At 36.3% G+C, this 22,673-nt stretch overlaps 1 protein-coding gene across 3 annotated transcripts; it reads left to right on the top strand.

Annotated features, from left to right (window-relative positions):
• The first annotated feature begins 19,881 nt into the window (after nt 1-19,881).
• On the top strand, nt 19,882-22,194 carry LOC110642725 (protein LIGHT-DEPENDENT SHORT HYPOCOTYLS 6-like). Of its 3 annotated transcripts, XR_009142119.1 has the most exons (3): nt 19,885-21,002; nt 21,471-21,581; nt 21,917-22,194. XR_009142119.1 is itself a non-coding variant. In XM_058131575.1 (2 exons), the coding sequence occupies exons 1-2, from the start codon at nt 20,280-20,282 to the stop codon at nt 21,995-21,997; spliced, it is 804 nt and encodes a 267-aa protein (XP_057987558.1). In that variant the 5' UTR covers nt 19,882-20,279; the 3' UTR covers nt 21,998-22,194. The 3 variants fall into 3 exon arrangements, 2 of the variants coding, with proteins under 2 accessions (XP_057987558.1, XP_057987559.1); XM_058131575.1 differs by lacking the exon at nt 21,471-21,581 and having other exon boundaries at nt 19,882-21,002; XM_058131576.1 differs by lacking the exon at nt 21,917-22,194 and having other exon boundaries at nt 21,471-21,771.
• The last annotated feature ends 479 nt before the right edge of the window (nt 22,195-22,673 follow it).

The following is a 22,673-nucleotide window of genomic DNA, read 5'->3' as shown; positions in this document are numbered from 1 at the left end:
ACCAAATGAACAGTGTTTATTCATTTGGTCATAACTCAGTGTAGAAAGGTCCAATTGACCTGAAATATTACAAAAAGAAAGTTAAGACATAGACCTAAAACTTTCATGAAGAACACAAATCCAAATTCTGACCATAACCTAGTCAAATTGCCAACTAAACTTAGGTTACCAAATCTGGCAGAACTAGTTTTGCCCATAATTGGATTCTGTCCAATCCAGCCAGTTATGGTATTTAGGCCCTAACTTGAGTTGCAAAACTCCAAATGGAGTGATTCAAAAAAGGAAATGTAACTAGACAAAATAAGGAACAACTTTCATGAAGACAATTTTGCCAAATTCCTACTGTAAAAATAACCAATGGAATAGTAAACACAAGGCTTGAAATCTGAAAATTTTGAACAACTAGCACTAAGCTTAGAAATGGTATTGGCAACCAATACTAACAATTTTAGAATGCAAAATGTGGTATGTTGGGAGTATTTGAACCAATGTACCTATTGTCTATGCAAAAGTCAACATTTTAGTTGACTAATGAAATGAGTAGTAACACCTAAACTTAAATTTCAAGAATTATAAAATTTAAAAGTATAAAATGCCCTAATACACCTAGCAAGATTGGTTTGGATAGGTTGGCATGTCAATAGGGTTCAGTTAGCAGTACTGCACATGGCATTATGCCATTCTGCGATTTCATGGCTTTTAGCCATTCTGACATTGTGTTGATACTTGGCCTTGTGCCTAATGTTATTACAGCTTATTAGTTGTTCTGTTGCACACCGGGAGATACATATGTGACCGATGGTGTGACAGCCTGAGGTACTTGATATCTAGTGCCAATTTATCCGTTTATCTAGTCCAGTCATCCAGTATAGGTTGCTTGGGCAACCAAAATGAAAGTGAATAAATTTAATGAAATTATGAATATAACAAGTACAAAATAAATAAGATTACTAATAATGATCGAAAAATTATCTGCAGGACATGCATTGCATATTTATTTTCTGTTATTTCTTTTTATTTTATTATTGGCACAACTAAGCATTATTGCTTAGCGCATTGCTTTTTGCCACGCGTAGGTTCTGTACAGACCGACCAAGAGCCAGTAGACCACAGACTGGGTGAGTCCTTCTGCAGCTCTGCATAGTGTCTGTGTCACCTCACCGTCATCAGCGTATTGGTAGGATACTAGGTTTTATTTTAATATTTTATAATTAACTTTTATTTTCTCATGTGTAATTAAGACTTATGTAATGTATTTTGGGTATTGATGTAAATAATGGAAATTGTGTTTATGAATGAAAAAGTGAATATTTATTTATGACTCTTATATGAATATCACATGAAATAAATGAATAAGAAATGGGAGAAATATTGAGATTTTGTTGATGAAATGGAGTTTGGGATTGATTGAAAATTTTGAAAGTGTTTTTCACAGGTTTCGAAGAGCTGTTTTATACATTTTTAGCCAGCACTCTGCCAGATTTTCTATAAAATTTGTGGAACCTCAAATAAATTATAATTTTAATAAATGACTTAAATGATTTATATTTCATAAATTGTACTTCATATCTATGAAGAAAATAAATTAGGAAGAATAAAAATGATTGAATTAAAATAGGGTGTTCTGGTACACTACGTGGCATATCTTACTCGGCTACACTGTAGACGGGTAAGAGGTGTCACATTGGGTGTTTATCACATGTGCCAAGTATGCTTCACACCCTTTTCTGATCATCCTTCTGGCTAGTGTAGCCGAAATGATTTTTGAAGGCAGTAACTGCCTCTCCCCATGTATTACCACATCACCGTACAGAGGGAGACCAAAAGTGACTGTCTTCAATCTACAATAAATCATTACGTGATGCCTGGCTAACCAATCCATGCCCAAGATAATATCATAATCTCTGAAGGGCATTTCAATCAAATCTGACAGAAAAACATGTCCTTGGATCACCAAAGGATAGTCTCTATAGATTCTGTTGACCCTAACCTCCTGACCTAATGGACTAGTTACTAGCACATCATAGTCCATTTGTACACACTGGATAGCAGTAGAACACATCACACTAGCACTGACATATGAATGTGTGGAGCCAGGATCAAACAACACATATGCATCTTGGTCAAGGATAGAGAAAATACCAGCTATTACATCTAATGTTTCAGTCTCCTCCCTCTGACGCATTGTATAGACTCTAACTGGTGCACCACTTGGTTCTGGCTGGTTAATAGTACTCTAACTTCCAGGAGTGCTACCAGGACCCCTACCTCTGCTTCTACCTCGACCAGCTGGCTGTGACCCTCTAGGTGTAGAGACTTGGGTTGATCCCTCAGATGTGGCAGGAGGTCCAGATCAGCGTGGACTAGTACAATCCTTAGCAAAATGTGCACTCTCTCCACTGTTGAAACATGCACCGGTGGCCTTGAAACACACCCCACCGTGTGTTCTACCACAAGTCTCACACTGCTAGACTGATAAAGCTCCTCGAGATGCCTGCTGGGTCTACTAACCAGAGCGAGGTCGTCTTTGGCCAGAGAATCTGCCTTTGCCAGATCTGCGAGAGCTGGATCCCCCAAACTGCTTCCTCTTCCCAGAACCACTCTCAGTAGGCTGGCCCATAGCCTTTTCAGTCTTTTCTTTCTCTTGAGTGCCCTTCTTCACCGCCCCTTCTGATTCTATCCTTTCCAGTTCTAGGCCTTGTGCAATCAGCTCAGAAAATTTCTAGTGTCTGAATCCCACAACTTGTATTCTTAAGCTAGGCCTCAACCCAGCCTCAAACCTCTTACATCTGTCTCTGGGGGTGAAGACTAAGCTTTCAGCATAGTGACTTAGCCTTGAAAAGTCTCACTCATATTCTGCTATTGTTCTTTCCCCCTGCTTCAGGCTTAAGAATTCTTGCAATTTCATATCTACATAAGCATCAGGAACCCATTTCTGCCCGAATTCCCTCAGGAAGTCTGTCCATGTCAGCATAGCTGGCTCAACCAGGCTGTGGGGGATAGTCTTCCACCATTCATATGCATCCCCTTGCAGTAGAGATACTGAATATTCAAATTTTAATTCTTCAGCACACTGCAGTTTTCTGAATACCCTTTCCATCCTTTCTAGCCACTGTTCTGCCTCCAGTGGATCCACAGTACCCTTAAACTCGGTAGCCCCAAATTTCATTAATTTTTCATATTGTCGAGCTGGGGGTTGTGATTGTACTGCAGGTGCTTGCATCTGAACTTGGGGTGGCACATTTCCCGTCATTTGTTGAAAAAATGCAGTCATCTGCTGTGCAAACTGAGCAGGAAACTGCGGTGCTAGAGTAGGAGCTAGAGTGGCTGATCCACTCACGTTCTGGAGTGTTGGGGCTTCCCCTTGGACCTCAGCCTTAACAGATTGCTCCACGGAATGATCTCCCTCTTCCATTCCGTTTTCAGAAATTTCCTACTTCCTGAGATCAAACACAAGGAGGTTGACCTCCGTTAGTGTATATTCATGATGTAAATATGTCATATGTATCAATTAAAGACACTTGAGCAGTTGTACTTATCAAAGAAATATTCACATACATAGTCAAAATTTATTGCAAAACCATGCTCTGATACCACTAAAACATGTCACACCTTACCCCTTTGTAAGGCATAACATGATCCCGTATAATACCTAATGAACTACCGAACTTCACTTACCGATAACTCATTAAGTACACTACAAGGGATTTTAAAACCATTTTCTTACATTTTGGAAGTGGTAAGCATTTTAGTAGGAGTTAAAAACATTTAATTGAAGTTTTAAAACTAGTAAAAATTTTTGTCCATTTTTATTTGTTCGTAATTTTTGAAAAAATTTCGACAGAGTACCGTCTGTATTTTGAGAAAATAGTTCTTCAAAAACCTGTAAAAACACTTCCAATAATTGTTTCCACAACTCCAAACCACTAAAATGAGTCAGTTCAATATAATTCAAATCAATTTCATAATTCAATCAAAGTTTGTCATCTCACAATATTTCATAATTTCATTCACATTGCATTTAAAATTTAATTTACATATACAGGTCTTAATTTACAAAAAGAAAATCCAAAATAATATTATTACAATTTACTGTACAACTGCTCAACTTTACATTAATACATATGATATTACAATATTTACATCAAAATAACTACAAGGGTATAAATAAATACCCGTACCAAAAAGGTCAATGTAGACCTCTATCTCAATAGCAGCTCACTCTACTGCTTTCTCCTTACCCTTATCTGCGACAGCAAAATAAGCTATTGCTGAGTATAAAAATACTCAGTAATGCACAATAAAAATTTGAAATGCAGTACATAAAATATTCATTGATAAATCACAATTTAAATATTTCACAAATTATCAAAACTCATTATAGCACAATTTTGGTCAAATAATTTAATAAATACATTGTTGCCAATTCATACACAACTTAAGCCATGACACAAAATTTTTTATCAATGTCACGTTGTACACCATGACAAAACAATCTACAACCCCACTAATCGAAATCAATGAGGGAGGTGGCTAGCTAGCTAATGAGTACTCATCCGATCTACAACGTTAACTGGTAAGCCAGAGAGGGAGGAAAATAAAGGATCTCAACCCCATAAATAGAGGAGGAATAATATGGTACTATCATGCTAAGTGTGAACATAAAATCAATTCAAAACAAAGTACTCAAATAATTTAAGAAAAATCCCAAACAATTTCTAAAGTCATTTTTGCAGTCACAAAATGGCAACACAATTTATAAATAATTCAGCGTTTCCATAAAGCATAACAAGTCAAATTTTCACTTAGAAAATAATTATACAATTTATTGTACACAAACCTGAAGTGAAATGCCTCTAAGCCTTGACTCAGTCTCTTAGATTTTCGAGGTCTTTTTCAGCTGAAATACACAATTGACGGTGTTTTAGTATCTTGTCTCACAATAAATCCAATAATTAAATTCATATATGCTCAATTATTGCCCCAATATGCTTAAACTTACGTTCTTAGAAATTTTCATGTCGGAGTTACTATTTATGGCACTATTCAAGTCAAAATATTGACTTTCTTATGCTTAAAAGGTATGGGAAATCCAATTATAACCACATACCATATTTTGGTTACCAATTTTATTGGTTTTGGTTGTTTTCTCAAATCTTAAGTCAAATTTCAAATTTTCAGTTTTAGTGTCCTATTTTGTACTGTTCCATTGGTCATGTTGCTGTGAAAATTTGGCTAAGTTTTCTTCATAGAATTGTTCCCTATTGTCTTAAATTTATTTCTCTTTTTGAATCACTCTATTTGGAGTTTTGTAGCCTAAGTTATAGCCACTTGAACATACCTGGCTGGATTTGGTTTTACTTAAAATTCTGGGCATTCACTGGATAATAGCAGTTTTTATGCGTTGACTATAGATGGCTTTCAAACAAGTTATGGTCAAAATTTGGGTTTGTTTTCTTCATGAAAGTTGTAGGGCTATGTCTCAGCTTTCTACTGGTAAAATTTCAGGTCATTTGGACCTTCCTAGACTAAGTTATGGTGATAAGCACCCAAATGAATATTAACTAAGGATGCAGACCTCTAATGGAACCCAAGGATCATCAACACCAAAATAAGTTTTCTTTGAACAAAATAAGATGCAATCTCTATGGAAAAAGAAGCACCAGAATATATATTTCAAAGAGGAATAGATCAAGTGTCAACACAATAACCCAACTTGTGGGAGATTACATTGATCATCAAGTAAAATAGGCAAGTGATCAAGTTGCCTAAGTTCTACTTCTTCCAGAAACTAGCAAGATAGAAGACTCAAACTCTCTCCAAGGGAGGCTCTCATGTACAGCAGCAATGAAAAACTGAAGGAAGAAGATGGTATTCTCTTCCTTATAAACCTAGGGTTACAGAAACACAAGCTAAATTTGTTAAGACAAAAGTTACAAATAATTGTGCCATGTTGGTTATCCTAACAAGAATAGTAAGTGCATTAATTATAAAGACAAAAGATGGCAGCAGCATTTATTGCAAAAGGGCAGAAGGTGGCAGCAATTAGTCCCTCTTTGTGGCAGAATATTGGGGCCCACTTGGTTAAAAAGTAGCTCTCTTTAATTCAAATGAACCGATGAACTCCCTCCGCGTGGCGTGAACCCTACAAACACCTAGGTGGCTGCCAAGTGGACTCCAGGGTGGCATGAGGCATGTCTAAAGTGGCTAGTGACGTGGTCGGTGAAGTGGCAATGGAATCTGACGTGGCTAGTGATGTGGCAATGGAAGTTCCAACTTGGCACATGGTGATCCACTTAGATTCTTGGAGCAAGCAAGCTAGGCCTTCCTTATGCAGCTCCCCTCCTAAGCTGAAAATCCTTTTATGGTCCTTGAGCATACTTTGAAGTTGCTTAGCTCTCGCCCTAGTGATTGCCCCTTTGAAGGGTGGTGGTGCTCCATGATGATCCTCATCATCCTCTCCCACTTGAAAAGAATTTTTCCTCGAATTTGTTTCTGCACCAAGGAAAGGAGTTAGATCAGTTACATTAAAAGTATTACTAACACCATAATCACTAGGCAATTTTATCTTATAAGCATTATTGTTAATTCTTTCAAGCACTTGAAAAGGGCCATCACTTCTAGGAAGCAACTTAGATTTCCTTTGGTTAGGAAACCTTTCCTTTCTTAAATAGATCCATACCAAGTCACCAAGTTCAAAAATCATAGGCTTTCGCCCCTTATTAGCATGAGATGCATATTGCTCATTTTTCTTTTCTAGATGCAACCTAGCTTGTTCATGCATCTTTTTAACCATTTCAACCTTTTTCTCACCATCCAATGAAGCAACATGATCAATAGGCAATGGTAACAAATCCAAGGGAGTAAGTGGATTAAAACCATTAACAAGCTCAAAAGGAGAGTATCCACTAGATGAATGCAGAACCCTATTATATGCAAATTCTATGTATGGTATGTATTACTCCCAAGACTTTAAATTTTGTTTCACTAAGGCTCTCAAAAGTGTGACTAAGGTCCTATTCACTACTTCTGTTTGGCCATCAGTTTGGGGATGGCAAGTAGTAGAGAAAAGTAGCTTAGTTCCCAATTTTCCCCAAAGAACCTTCCAAAAATGACTCAAGAACTTGACATCCCTATCACTCACAATGGTTATAGGTATACCATGTAACCTAACAACCTCCCTAAAGAATAGATTAGCAACATATGTAGCATCATCATTTTTGTGACATGGGATATAATGAGCCATTTTTGAAAACCTATCCACAACAACAAAAATTGAATCATGACCCCTTTGTGACCTAGGCAATCCCAAGACAAAGTCCATGGATAAATCAACCCAAGGATGCTTAGGCATGAGTAAAGGTGTGTATAGCCCATGAGGCATCACCTTAGACTTTTCTCTCTTACAAGTCTCACATCTAGCACATAGTCTCTCAACATCTTTTCTCATGTGAGGCCAAAAGAAATGCTCCCTAAGGACATCTAGTGTTTTGGCAGCACCAAAATGGCCCATAAGGCCTCCACTATGACTCTCATTTACAAGCAATTCCCTCAAAGAACTTTTAGGTGCACAAAATCTATTTTCTTTAAACAAATATCCATCATGCCTAAAGTACTTTTGGAATGCAGATTTCTCACATGCATGGAATATGGCAGCAAAGTCATCATCATACTCATATAATTCTTTAACATACTCAAATCCCAATAATTTAGAATCAAGAGTAGTAAGAAGATTATACCTGCGGGAGAGTGCATCAGCTACCACATTCTCTTTGCCCTGCTTATATTTCACAACATAAGGAAAAGACTCTATAAATTCTACCCATTTAGCATGTCTCCTACTCAACTTATGTTGGCTTTTGATATACTTCAAAGACTCATGATCAGAATGTATGACAAATTCCTTAGGCCATAGATAATATTGCCATGTCTCTAATGCCCTAACTAATGCATATAATTCTTTGCCATATGTAGAATAATTCAATGTGGCACCATGCAACTTTTCACTAAAATAAGCAATTGGATGTTTCTCTTACATGAGAACAGCTCCAATCCCTATACCTGATGCATCACATTCAATCTCAAATGTCTTGTCAAAATTAGGCAAAATTAATAAAGCTGCAGAACACAATTTCTCTTTAAGCATGGGAAATGCATGTTCATGTTCTTTACCCCAAACAAATGTCACATTCTTTTTGACAAGTTCATTTAATGGAACAGCCAATGAACTAAAGTTAGGTACAAATCTCCTATAAAAACTTGCTAATCCATGAAAGCTCCTAACTTCAGATGCTTTTTTAGGTGTTGGCCAATCTCTAATTGCCTTAACCTTTCATCATCTACTTCAACACCTTTGCTACTCACAACAAATCCCAAAAACACAATTCTTTCTAAGCAAAAAGAACACTTTTTCACATTTGCATATAATTTTTCTTTTCTCAACACATCAAACACAAGTTTTAAATGATGCAAATGATCATCAATGTTTTTGCTATAGACAAGAATATCATCAAAGTAGACAACAACAAACTGTCCAATAAAAGCTCTCAAAACATGATTCATAAGCCTCATGAAAGTACTAGGGGCATTAGAGAGACCAAAAGGCATCACTAGCCACTCATATAAACCATGTTTTGTTTTGAAGGCAGTTTTCCATTCATCACCAACTCTCATTCTAATTTGATGGTAACTGCTCTTCAAATCAATCTTAATAAAAAAACAAGAACCATGCAATTCATCCAACAAATCATCCAATCTAGGAATAAGGTGGCGATACTTTACAGTGATTTTATTCACAGCTCTATAATCCATGCACATCCTATATGTTCCATCCTTCTTTGGCATAAGCAAAACAGGAACCGCACAAGGACTCATGCTCTTACAGACATGTCCCTTAGCCAAAAGCTCATCTACCTATCTTTGAAGCTCCTTAGTCTCAGTTGGACTACTCCTATAGGCTGGTCTATTAGGAATTTGAGCACCAGGAATGAAATCTATTTGGTGTTCAATACCCCTAATAGGTGGTAAATCCGAAGGTATCTCATCCGGAAACACATCCTGGTATTCCTGCAAAAGAGACACAAAAGAAGAAGGAAGATTGGGGTCAAGGTCAGAAACATTTAAATAATTCTCCCTATACATGAGAATGCACAATGGCATCCCACCCCTCAAAGCCCCTCTCAACTCCCTTCCCCCAACATACAAGCTCATCTTTTTCTCTCTTCTCTCCTGTTGTCCCGAGCCCTCTCCCTTTTCCATTACACTCACTTTCTTTTCTTTCACTTCTTTCTTTTTCTCTTTCCCATCACTATTTTCTTTACTTTCTTCACTCTTGTGCTCGGCCTCTCTTAATTTTTCACTCCAACTCTCTTTTCTCCCCTAAACAGCCCTCAATATTCTCATTTGGTCCTCATGTGCTTGTGTTGGTGACAAGGGCACCAAGGCATGTGTGTGGCCATCTTTCTTCAAATTGTAGTGATTCTTCCTCCCATCATGAATCACATACCTATCATACTGCCATGGCCTACCTAGCAAGATATGTGTAGCTATCATGGGCACTACATCACATAAGACCTCATCATGGTAGCTCCCTATAGTGAAAGGTACCACTACTTGCTTAGTTACCTTCACTTTGTTGCAATCATTTATCCATTGTAACCCATCAGGTTTAGGATGCTTAAGGGTAGGCAATCCTAATTTCTCCACAAGTAAGGAACTAGCCACATTGCAACAACTACCCCCATCTATAATCATGCTACACAATTTCTCCTTCACCACACACCTAGTATGAAAGATGTTTTCCCTTTGCAACTCATCACTATCCACAATAGGTTGAGCACTCAAGGTCCTCATGGTAACCAATGCAAAGTCATACCCATCGGATGGCTCTTCAACGTGCACATCCTCTTCATTTTCATTCCCCTCAACTAACATCAATGGTTCGGATTCATTTTCTTCCTCACTCTCCACCTCCCCATCTTCCCTAATCACCATGACTCTCTTGTTAGAACTTTGGGAAGCATAATGCCCATATCCCAAACACTTGAAACACTTCACATCTCTAGTCCTAGTACTGATAGTACTCCCCTTCTCCTTATCTTTACTTTCTACCTTTTCTTTCCCCTTCCACTCTTCTTTCTTAGGAATTTCTTTCTCACCCTTAGAAGTCTTCTCTACATTTGGTTTCCAAAGGGCCTTTGGAGCTGAATGGACACCACTACCATACTTCAAAGCTCTCTTCATCTTCAATTGTTTTTCTACTTTAATGGCTATATGCACCAACTTAGTCAAATTAGTGTAAGAGTGCAACTCAACAACATGTGCAATCTCTATGTTAAGACATGCTAGGAAAAGTGCCATAGTAGCCTCTGAAGATTCATCTAATTGTGCCTTTGCTAAGGTTATCTCCATTGCCTTATAGTACTCCTCTACACTCTTCCCTCCTTGTGTCATCCTTTACAACCTTTGGTGGAGTTCCCTAAAGTAGTGTTGGGAAACAAATCTCTCCCTCATTACTTCTTTCATAGCCTCCCAAGAAGCAATGGGTCTAAGACCTAAAGTCCTTCTCCTAACCATCAACTGGTCCCACCACACTATAGCATACTCCTTAAACTCTACAGCTGCAAGCTTCACCTTCTTTTCTTCACTATAGTTATGACACTCAAAAATTAGCTCAACTTGCCTTTCCCATTCCATGTAAGCATCCGGATTCTCCTTCCCATGAAAGGGAGGAATTTTCATCTTAATACTACCCACATTAGTGTCTACCCTCTCTTCTGGGCCCCCATATCCATAATCACCATATCTATACTCCCCAAATCTAGGCAACCTACCTCCTCTTCTACCTCTAGCTCCCCTGGCCCTAGGTGGTCTATAACCCCTACCACCATAGTTATAGTTCCCAACCTCAAATTCTTCTTCTATTGCTTCCTCAAACTCTTCCTCAACATGCACTTCACCCTCAAGGTTCTCCACTCTTGGTTCCCCTATATTTCTCACTTCTTGCCTTCTGTCCCTAGCATCATCTCTAGCCCTTGCTCTCTCTTCCCTATCCCTTATCATCTCCTCTAAAATCCTATTCATGTCATCCCTCAATGTATTCATGCCCAAGGTCAACCTCTCAAATTGTGCAGCCACGGTATCCCTATACATAGCTTTATCAACTAGGACTCTCTCCCCACTACTACCAGTTTCATTTGACATGATTTTGAGCTGTAAGAAAATAAGTTAGTAGGAAATGGCTAACCCTCTCTAGGTGTTTCACACAAACATATGGCTTTTACCCTCTAATGCACTCACACCCTCAAGCCTTTTACCACTCACTTCTTCTTGCTTGGTTCCCTTGGAACTAAGATACCAATGGAGATTAAAAAACTCACAAATTTTAAACAAAATGATTAAGAACGACAAGGAACAAGACGTGACACAAGAACAAGCAATGTGACACTGGGGTCAAAATAAGATATAGACACCAAATGAAGAGTTAGTAAACTAGAATGAAGACAACCTAATGAAATGATATCAAGCTCAAATATCAAATTTCATAATCAATGCAGAACAGATACCAGCAGTTCACATAATTTACTAAAAATATGCTCCAATTTTGGTTCACCACACAAACGACTCTATTTTGATCTAAAATTTGGTACACACAGGAAACCCAATACAGACTAACTACTGGAAAAATTTCAAGAGCTTCTGAGGGGTTTTACTATGTAAACTAAATTTGATCAGGTTTGTCGCAAAATTTTGGTTCAGCAAGAGAACAGTGTCAAACGACCCCCAAAATTGACATGGGAACTACTAAAATGGGGTATAAATAGCCTACAAATTTTCAGAGTTTTCTGGGTTTGTTTGATATGTGAACTAAAAATAGTCCAGTTTCTTCGCAAAATTTGGTTCAATAGGCAAACAGTGGTATTTTCACCCCAAATTTGGTATGATGCACAATAATTATACCCAAATGATTCAGGTGAAATTTCAAAACCAAATTCAAACTTTAACCCCACGTTTCTATAATTTTCCCCAATTCAACAATGGTAAGAAATCACAATTTCCAGCACAAACACCACAAACTCCAATAGTGCAGTAGATATATCATCAAAATTGCACTGCTATCAGTTACTAATCATGTCAATTCCCAATTTTAGTCATCAATTCATCAATCTCTCATAAATCAAATTTACTGCAGTAGGCTCAACATGCTTGATATTATGCAAGAGTTCAAAGAAATTAGCTAGCACAAAGATGGTATAAGCTAAAATATAGATTAAACCCTAAGACAAAACTGGAATCAAAGACAGATCTAAAGAAACTTCTCTAAAACCCTAGATGAAGATTTCAGCAGCAAGTACTAGAAACAAAAATTGAAAGCATGGAAGATGAAGAAAAACAAAAACCCTAGAAATGTCCTCTTTGGCAGAATGCCTTAGAAGCTTAAACCAAACAGAAAAATCAACTAAAGGAAGATAAGGAATGAAGGACACTTACTTGATTTGATGCCTTAATGCTCTGATACCAATATGATAAGCATCCAAATGTACATTGCCTAAGGATGCAGACCTCTAATGGAACCCAAGGATCATTAATACCAAAATAAGTTTTCTTTGAACAAAATAAGATGCAATCTCTATGGAAAAAGAAGCACCAGAATATATATTTCAAAAAGGAACAGATCAAGTGTCAACATAATAACCCAACTTGTGGGAGATTACATTGATCATCAAGTAAAATAGGCAAGTGATCAAGTTGCCTAAGTTCTACTTCTTCCAGAAACTAGCAAGAAAGAAGACTCAAACTCTCTCCAAGGGAGGCTCTCATGTACAGCAGCAATGAAAAACTGAAGGAAGAAGATGGTATTCTCTTCCTTATAAACCTAGGGTTACAGAAACACAAGCTAAATTTGTTAAGACAAAAGTTACAAACAATTATGCCATGTTGGCTATCCTAATAAGAATAGTAAGTGCATTAATTATAAAGACAAAAGATGGCAGCAACATTTATTGCAAATGGGCAGAAGGTGGCAGCAATTAGTCCCTCTTTGTGGCAGAATATTAGGGCCCACTTGGTCAAAAAGTAGCTCTCTTTAATTCAAATGAACCAATGAGCTCCCTCCACGTGGCGTGAACCCTACAAACACCAAGGTGGCTGCCAAGTGGACTCCAGGGTGGCATGAGGCATGTCCAAAGTGGCTGGTGACGTGGTCGGTGACGTGGCAATGGAATTTGACATGGCTGGTGATGTGGCAATGGAAGCTCCAACTTGGCATATGGTGATCCACTTAGATTCTTGGAGCAAGCAAGCTAGGCCTTCCTTATGCAGCTCCCCTCCTAAGCCGAAAATCCTTTTATGGTCCATGAGCATGCTTTGAAGTTGCTTAGCTCTCACCCTAGTGATTGCCCTTTTGAAGGGTGGTGGTGCTCCATGATGATCCTCATCATATGGTCATTTACATAACTATTGTTCATTTAGTCATTTTTGTATAGGTAAGTTTGCTAATTCCGGATTTGGCCTAATTGTTCACTAAGTTATGGTCACTTTCTGGGCATGATTCCTAAATGAAAAATGTGCCATTTTGTGTCTAGTTTCATTCCCAATTGGCCTCACACCAATTGGGTTGGTAAATTTTCAGTTTTGGTCCCTGAAAGGGACCTAGGTCAAGTTGCCTGTAGATTAACCCTCACCAATCCGAATTTAAACTTGTTTCCAACAATTCATACACACCACAAATGGTCACAATTGACCATTTCTCAACTCAAATAAGGTCAATAATATGATTTGGCCAATTCTCTAATTTTTCTTCCAAACTCTAAGTTAAGAACCCTAATTTTCCAATTAACACCATTCATTCAAATTCACTTCACTAACCATGCTCAACACCTCTTAACACATCACAATTCATGTTTAATTTAAATAAACACTATCAAAACCTTAAATACCATGGCTGGCCAAAATTCCATGGTTTACCAAGACATGCATAATTTTTGTAATTCCTAAATTTAAATCCTCATCTTGAAGTTCACTTCCATGCATACATAATTAAATTAACTTAAAAGAAAGTTTACCTCAAATGAAGCTTTTTTCTATCTTCTCAACTCTCCAATTTTCCTTTCTTTTTCACTTTCAATCTTCAAATCAAGACCCAAGGACAAATTTTAACCAAGGAAACATCAAAATCTATGGCTGAATTTTTGGTTTAGAAAGCTTTAAAATAAGCTTTCATGGTGGAAAGATGGAAGAGATGAGAGAAAAAAGAGAGAGAAGAAAATGGGAGCTGGCACACTTAAAAAAAGAAGAAGAAAAATGGTTTAATTTTTCAATTTTTTTTTTATTTTTAAGTCTTTAAAAATGCTTTTGACTTAGTCAATTTAGTTAGGCAAATTAAAATTGTATTTGGACATCATGATGATGTCATCCAATGAGGTAAGCATGAGGTAATAAACTTTTTCAATTTTCTTTTTCTTTTATATTTATTTTTACATTAGTTCTTTAATTTAATTCTTGATCCTGAAATTTCTTTTTCTCCTATTTTATTGGACAGTTAGGTCAGGAGTCAGCTCTAGGGGTGAATTGACCAAATTTCCCCTCGCTGGTTCAATCCGGTTTATAAGTTATTCGATATTTCTTCTGGATCCCTAACCTAATTATTTAACCTGCTTAACAATTCTTTTTCGTGATTTTCTCTTTTCCACTGTGTTCGCAATAGTCCTAAGGACCACAGCGTCACATTTTATGGTTCGAAATTTGGGTTTAGACTGACCTCGCAGTCATTCCAGAGAAAGTCACCCATCACTATGACTCCCGGCTCATTTAACTTTTTGTGTTCTATTTTTCTTCTTTATACTTAACTATTTGACAATTACTAATTATTTATGTTCAGGGCTTATCTAGGTGTCTTAGACAAGGTTCTAATTCCCTTAATTATCCGGATCGACACCGGTCACCGGAATAGTGAAATATACCAGGCTTTGCAATTAGGGGTGTTACAATATAGGTTAGTGGGTCATGTTTGGGTTGATATTTTACACAAGCACGACACGATTAATGAATCATGTAACGCCCTCACTTTAGGTAGTCATGCATTCTACTGTTTCGACGACTAATGTCTATTCGGACAATTAGGATGTCTAGAACTACACTCAAACTAGAGTGAGGAAGCATAAATTGACTGAATAAAGACTAAGAAAAATTAAGAGAAAATAAAAGACAAGAATTGAAAATGAGTTAAATGAGTTGGGGTCACAGCGATGGGTGACCGTACAGGAAAGTAACTGCAAAGTCAGTTGCCGACCCCAGACCCGCTGGGAGTCCTAGGAAATAATTTTTGGGACTAAATTAGAAATTTTATGAAGATTAAATGACATTAAAAATGTTAAAGAAAATTTAAGAAAATTTGCTAATCTGTAAAGGGAAATTCCTGATAAGCACCATGAAGGACATTTTGGTCATTGCAACCCTAGAGTTGAATTTTGATTTAAATGTCAATTAAAATGAGAGAGATTAAAACACATCAAATGAATTAAAATTTTGAATTATGCAATGGAAATGAGAAATGAAAGAAAAGAAAAAGAAAAAGAAATAAAAATATTACCTAAACATTACATCATGCTAACCTAAGCATGACTACAAAATGACCTCATAAAAATTTAATACAAATTGCTATAAGATAAATATGACTACATAAGACAAATTAACATTTATCAAGTCGTCTTCTTTTTCCCATTTTTCTACCTTAGCCGGATTCCATGGGAGCTCACCTTCCACCATTTTTCTTTTCCTTAAGCTTGAATTTTCCATGCTTTTCTCACCCCAAAACCCTAAGTCCTTCTCAAAAATTTAATTCTACACCTTGAGGAAGACAAGGGCAGCCAAAAAGTAAAGAAACTCCAAAGTTTAGATAAGTCTAAAATTGAACTACAAGAGGTTAGTGCTAATCCTTCTTTTCTTTAATTAAACATTGAATTGGAGTTAATAGGAGTAGAAATTTCATAAAATAAAAAAGAAACTCTTACCAATTGAATATCCTAGAATTCAGCAACCTTAGGAGATGTAAGGATTTGATGAAACTATGAACAAAATTATAATAAGTGGTATTAATTAATAAGTAGAGATGATATATATATTGAATTGTAAGTGATATGCTTGAAATTGTAACTTTGAGTTAGAGTTTTGATCTAATTTTAGTACTTTTGCATTATGGCTTGAAATTGAGTATGTTGAGATGAATTGTTGATTATTTGAAGTGCTATGAATATGAAATGAAGTTTGAAAGTTGGGAGGATTTGAAATTTGGAGTATAATTTCTCTTGCAGGAAATTCAGACCTATGAGTCCAGTGAGGTTTTTGAACCATAAATAGAGTTTTGTTGCTCCAATTGGTATGAGGCCAATTGGAGATGAAACTAGGGTCATAATGTCCCATTTTTCATGGAGAAACCATTCCCAAAAACTATCCTTAACCTGGCCTAAAATTGACTTGAATCTGGGTAACCTTAATTTAGACCTGGAAAAATGACCAAATGAACAGTAAATGTTCAAATGGCCATAGCTCACACTAGGAAGGTCAGAATGACCTGAGTCTTGAACCATTGGAAAGGTAAGACATAGAAACACATTTTTCATGAAGAACATAGAACCCAGATCTGCCTCTAACCAAGTCAAATTGTTAGTAAAACTTAGATCAACAAAACTGTCTAGAACCAATCTGCCCATAATTACGTACCCAACCAGTTTTGGCAAAAGTGTCATAACTTGGTCTACAAAATTGCAAATACAATGAAACAAATGCTAAAGTTTTTATAAGACATAGATCTACAATATTGATGTTTTGACCAGAACCCAGAACCCAAGTGAACTAAGTCAAATTGTTAGAATAATTTAGTACACCAAATCCGGGAATTTGTCTCAACTACCACCTGACCCTAGAATAGAATTTATATCATAACTTTTACTAGGAAATCCCAAATGGGATGAGACAAACTGTTCTGAAAACTTAAGAGATAGAGCTTCAACTTTGATTTAGAAATTTTTCTTAAAATTTGAGTGTAGAAACCCTAAAATTAGAGTTAAAGCCAGTTACCTTAACCTGAAATCTTGTAGACACAGGGCACCTGAGTCCAGGCCAGTTAATTTGCTATAATTAATTCTGCAAGACCTGAAAAATTGTAATTCGAAATTTTGAGTAATCATAAGATATAGGGTAATAACTTCTAGGAAGAACATTAGGCCTAAAAGTGGCTGTAACATGTCCAAATAATTTGGAAAAAATTAACTCCAGAATCTGCCTAGTTTTGGAACTTGAGTGAGTTAATGAACTAGTTTTAGTTATTTGACCATAACTTGAGTTCTAAAACTCCAAATGACATGATTCAAAAAGAAAAACAAAGACAAGATATAGAGAGACAACTTCCATGAAGGAAGTGTAGTCAAACAGTGGCCACATCTTAGCCAATTTGCTAGGAGAAAATAAGATACTAAATCTGGACCTAAAGAAATGTTTAATATATTATGTGATACATGACATGTAAAGTACCTATATGAATTACTAATTGCATAAGTTACATGAAAATAAAAGGGGAACCTATTTTCCTACTATAAATTGACATGAAACTATTATAAAGTACTAACAGTGCATGACATGAAATGATAAGATCATAAGTAATTAGAAATATTTAATTTGCCCAAAGTACACATAGACTTATTTATATAGCACAGATCAATTGATATACCAATCAGGGACTACAGATTGCAGTACTACCCACAGGAATGATCATTGACAGACAACATATGTCTGATATAATTGTTCCTTAGGCTTTATGTCTGCCCGTTAGCCATTGTGCCTAATTTTATTTATGGCTTTATGCCTGCCCGCTGGCCTTGTGCCTGACATGACAGATGTATACATGTTAGACATACGGATATCTAACTAGTATACTCTTGTGTATCTAGTCTTTATAGTCTGTCATAGGTTACTTGGGCACAAATATGAGTAAGAAATCTAAAATTTAAATAAATACATGAGAAGGCTATTAATATGAATTTAATAAGATCAAACATACAATACATGATGAAAAGATTCCGATTAATTTAATTGTTCCAAAGTTTTATAAACACGTAAAAGACTTTAACTCCTAAAATTCTATATTTCTTTATAAGATTATATGTGAAATAATTATTTTAATTACATAGTTATTTTTATTTCAATTTATGCACCACTAAGCGTTATACTTAGCCCGTTGATTTTTCCATCGTGTAGGTACAGGAGACCACTAGTAGTCATAGTAGAGCTTAGACAGGGCCTTGATCAGATTTGCTACAGTGTAGATTGTCATCTCAGACTGTTATTTTGGTAGGGCTCATGTATAGTTAAATTTTGCATTTTGGGTATTATATATAATTAAATGATGTAAATCATTTTGTGATTGCAAACAGAATTGTAAATATTGTATTTGATTTTATATGAATGAAATAAAGTATTTTATTTATTTGAAATGATTATGAGTATTATGATGACATGAAATAAATATGGACTATTTAACAGGTAAATAAGGAAACCCGCCATGCACTAATAAAACATAGGAGACCCTGTTTGGGTCTTCACAAAAATAAGATGTGATATAAATAAATAAATAAATTCTATACGTAAGATAATATAATTAAATAGACAATTAAATTAATATTGTACACGAAAAGACAGGATAGGGTGCTCCGACACCGAATGTAGTACACCTTGCTCGACTACATTGTAGACGGGTGAGGTGTGTTACAAATCGTACTGAAAATTTAAACATAAATATTATCCTTTTTATTACACTGGTCATAGAGCATAATATAATTAATATTAAATTATATTAAGTTAATTCAACATGATATGATTTATTTAATATAATTTAACACAATTTAACTGATTTAACACGTTTGGCATGAACCAACAAAACTCATTTGGCACAACTCAACACTTTTAATTTTTATAAAATAATGTTTTATATAAAATTTACACTTTAATTTTAATTATTTATAAATTTAAAATATATAAAAATATTAAATATGACTTTAAAAAAGCAAGCAATATTTCAACATTTGGTTAATTTACATTTTAACTAAATTTTAAAAGAATAAATAATTGTAAAAAATATAATTTTTAATTAATTATAAAAATTTAAAAATTAAATAAATTTTGATAAAGAAAATACACGTCAGAAGTCTTTCTAGCCATCTGTATAGTTGAGCCCATGTGACACCCTTCTAATAGCTCAATAAATCTCACAATTATCAATAGATCATATATTTTTTAAAAAGTAAAAAAAAAAAAAATTCTTATCATAATTTAACCTTTAAATATTAAATTACTCAAATTATTTTGGAAATAAAGAAATAAAAATTATTTTGCAAATAAAAGTTAAAAAAAAAAAAAGGATTCACGTTGTTGAAATTAGCCCATAACGGTGAAAACAGAGTCAGAGACAACAGTCGATCCCGCACAGAACACTATTTTAAATTTTAACTCATATTATTTATTATTTTATTGCTATTATTTATAATAAAAGTGATGTGGAAATGTCTCGTTTGAACTTAGGTGGACTCCTAATTAAATGCCCGTCCGATCCTCCACCACCGCCAGTAAGCCAACGCACCAGCTGGGGCAGTGGCCACCACGCATGCCCTTTCACTATAGAAACCTATTGGTCGATTCAAAAGTGGGTTCCTTAGGAGCCACAGTAACCGCACGCAGGTGACAGGCACTTGTTGTGAGAACGAGGGGCCAGGCCGCCGGAATGAATAGTAAACATGTCTCTTCTACAGGGGGCCACCACGTGAAAATTCTTCAAATACCACCGGTTCTCCATTGCCACCACCTCCGCAATAAATATTCGCTATTTTTCTCGGTGTAATTCTTTTTATTATTATTATTATTATTATTTTTTCTCCACAGTTCACGCATTCATTCACTCATCTCTTTTAACGTCCCATCACTGATCTTCCTCTTTCTCTTTCTCTCTCTTCTTTTCTTCTTCGTCTTCTCTCCCTGAAAGCCCTCCGTGTCTCATGAATAAAGAAAACACCAAAGCATAATCTCTTGCCCGTGAAAAGATCAATCCACGCTAACAATAACCCAATTGGCTTCTTCAAACTGTGAACTTTGAAGAAGAACAGGAAGCACAGTACCCCACCTGATAGGTCTAAAAGGGAGCTCAAGACGATAAGAAAATAGGTAAAATTGAAGCAGATCGTTCGTCACCATATTATCACCTTAAAGATAGTAGATTAGTATATTTGATTTTCATGGAGTCAGCATCAGGAGGGACTGGAGCATCCGACCCGAATAGTGGAGAACCGATTCCATCAACAGCAGCAGCTGCTCCAACGGGAGCATCTTCAGCATCGCAAGGACAAGCAGAGGGATCATTTCAAGCTCCACCGAGCAGGTACGAGTCACAGAAGAGACGAGACTGGAACACGTTCTTACAATACTTAAAGAATCACAAGCCACCATTAACTCTGGCTCGCTGCAGTGGGGCACATGTGATCGAGTTCTTGAAGTATTTGGATCAATTTGGCAAGACCAAGGTCCACATAACGGGTTGTCCGTATTTTGGGCACCCGAATCCACCCGCACCCTGTGCTTGTCCTCTCAAGCAGGCGTGGGGTAGCCTCGACGCGCTAATCGGACGGCTGAGAGCGGCCTACGAAGAGAACGGTGGAAGACCAGAATCTAATCCTTTTGGAGCAAGAGCGGTGAGGATTTATCTCAGGGAAGTCAGAGAAGGACAAGCCAAAGCCAGAGGGATACCCTACGAGAAGAAGAAACGGAAACGGCCTGCTGCAGTTACTACGGCAGCTGTTCCGGCTAATGTTTCGGTATCAGTAAGCCAAGGTGTTGAAGTCGGTGGCGGTTCCTCAAGTGGTGGTGGTGGTGTTGGAGATGGGACCGGTAGTGGTGCTGGTGAAACTAGTACGGTAGCTGCCACCAGTACTACCCCCGCTGCTGCTACTACTACGACAGCCGTATAGTTTTTTACTTTATAATCTTCTCATTTGAATATCTGTCTTAATTGTGATTATGAGTTATATATATATAATTAATCTGCCAACTCTCTTTACAATTGGGATCGAAACCATTGATCAAACTTTAGCTAGAAATCTAGTTAGAACGAACTTAGTGCTTCTTCTTCTTCTTCTTCTTCTTCCATGGACATGTCTTGTGACAGCAACTTAGAACTTAGTGCTTCTTCTTCCATGGACATGTCTGGTGACAGAAACCACTTTGAGTATAAGAAAGTTTTGCTATATATCAATACAAAGAAAACAGAAGGGTAGAAGGAAGGATAAGATGAGACGTTTCAATCATTTCTAGCAGATGAGAAGTTTCAATCATTTTTAGCATATGCATGCATTGTTTATTATTTCCCTCCCTGTCATGTTAATTTTAACTTGTTGAGTTTACGCAAAACCCTTCTTCTTCTTCTTCTTCAGCTGCAAGAAAACTAAAATCTGACATAAATGTGCATGCGACCAAGGAATCTGACCTAAATGCCAAGATTTTCCAGTTTTCAGCTTCTGCTTCTGCTTCTGGTTTCTGACCTGGTAAAATCCAGTAACAGTAATGCATATGTGTGAAATTTATTACCTATCTTTTTTTTTTCTCCTGTGATCTCTCCACTGAGTATGGCTACACCTTGCTGATGGAATTGACTAATATTTTCTTAAATTAATGTAATTGGTACATTATTTTAAGATCATGTTAATTTTTAGACTACTGTGTGATTCCTCTCTAGCTATTTCTTGTTTTGTTTACTAGCCCTAGTGTTTGCTAAAGATTTGGTTTGTAGCATAAAAAATTCTTGATACAGTGGAGGATGCAGGGCTTGTTGGCGAGAAGGGCCACATTAAATCTTGCCTATATATTCCTTAATTCTCAGGTCCTGGCTGTCTTGATCTGCTGGACTCCCCCTACCATGGCCAAATTTAGTTTCTGCTATGATGCACACGTCCGTCTCTGAATTATGCATTTAGCACTTAACAGTTTCAGGTGCTTTTTCTTCTTTAAGCTATCCACTTTGATCTTAGATTTTGGTTTCAGATTTTTAGATTTTGGGTTCTGGGTTTTCTTTGTACACTATTGATATATGCATCAGGCATCACTTGGATCTCTCTCTGTGTCTTCCTATTCCCAATGAAAAGAACATCTCTTTAATTATATGATAACAGCTAAAAGAAAAAAGAAAAAAGAGGATAGAGGATACCTGCAAAGCATCAAGAAGAAGGGAAGAAAAAATATGCTTGTGATTGCTACACTTATTTTATTATGGCAATCACCACCTCAGTATGAAAAGGACCGGTAGCCAACCCTTATTTTCCATTTTGATGTATATATTAATATATTAGGATATCATAATTCTGTATTGTTAATTATCCCAGAGACCCACCATTCACTCCCAAACAAAACCCCATTTCAATATAAATTAATTTCATTTCCAGATTCATAATATTCAATTGCCCAATGACATTAAGCAACATTCATTGCCTTACTCAGATGATCTTAAATTATTTATATTTAAGTATTGTTTTTTTCTCTGTGGTTCTTCCGTTCCTGGCTTCTTTTCTTTTTTATATTATTTTCTTTCTTTTCATTTTAAAAGAAATTAATTGTTTTGCATATCAGCCTATTGCAGCAAC

Source organism: Hevea brasiliensis, chromosome 12, assembly GCF_030052815.1.
Source record: "Hevea brasiliensis isolate MT/VB/25A 57/8 chromosome 12, ASM3005281v1, whole genome shotgun sequence".
Lineage (NCBI taxonomy): Eukaryota > Viridiplantae > Streptophyta > Magnoliopsida > Malpighiales > Euphorbiaceae > Hevea > Hevea brasiliensis.
Note: the sequence above shows the minus strand (reverse complement) of the source record. Positions and strands in the feature narration are given on the sequence as shown.

Excerpts from the sequence above, each read along its gene's own strand:
- LOC110642725 (XM_058131575.1), top strand. The coding sequence starts at position 20,280 with ATGGAGTCAGCATCAGGAGGGACTGGAGCATCCGACCCGAATAGTGGA. Across the intron at positions 21,003-21,916 it reads CTGCTACTACTACGACAGCC|GTCCTGGCTGTCTTGATCTG; the intron begins GTATAGTTTTTT and ends CTTAATTCTCAG.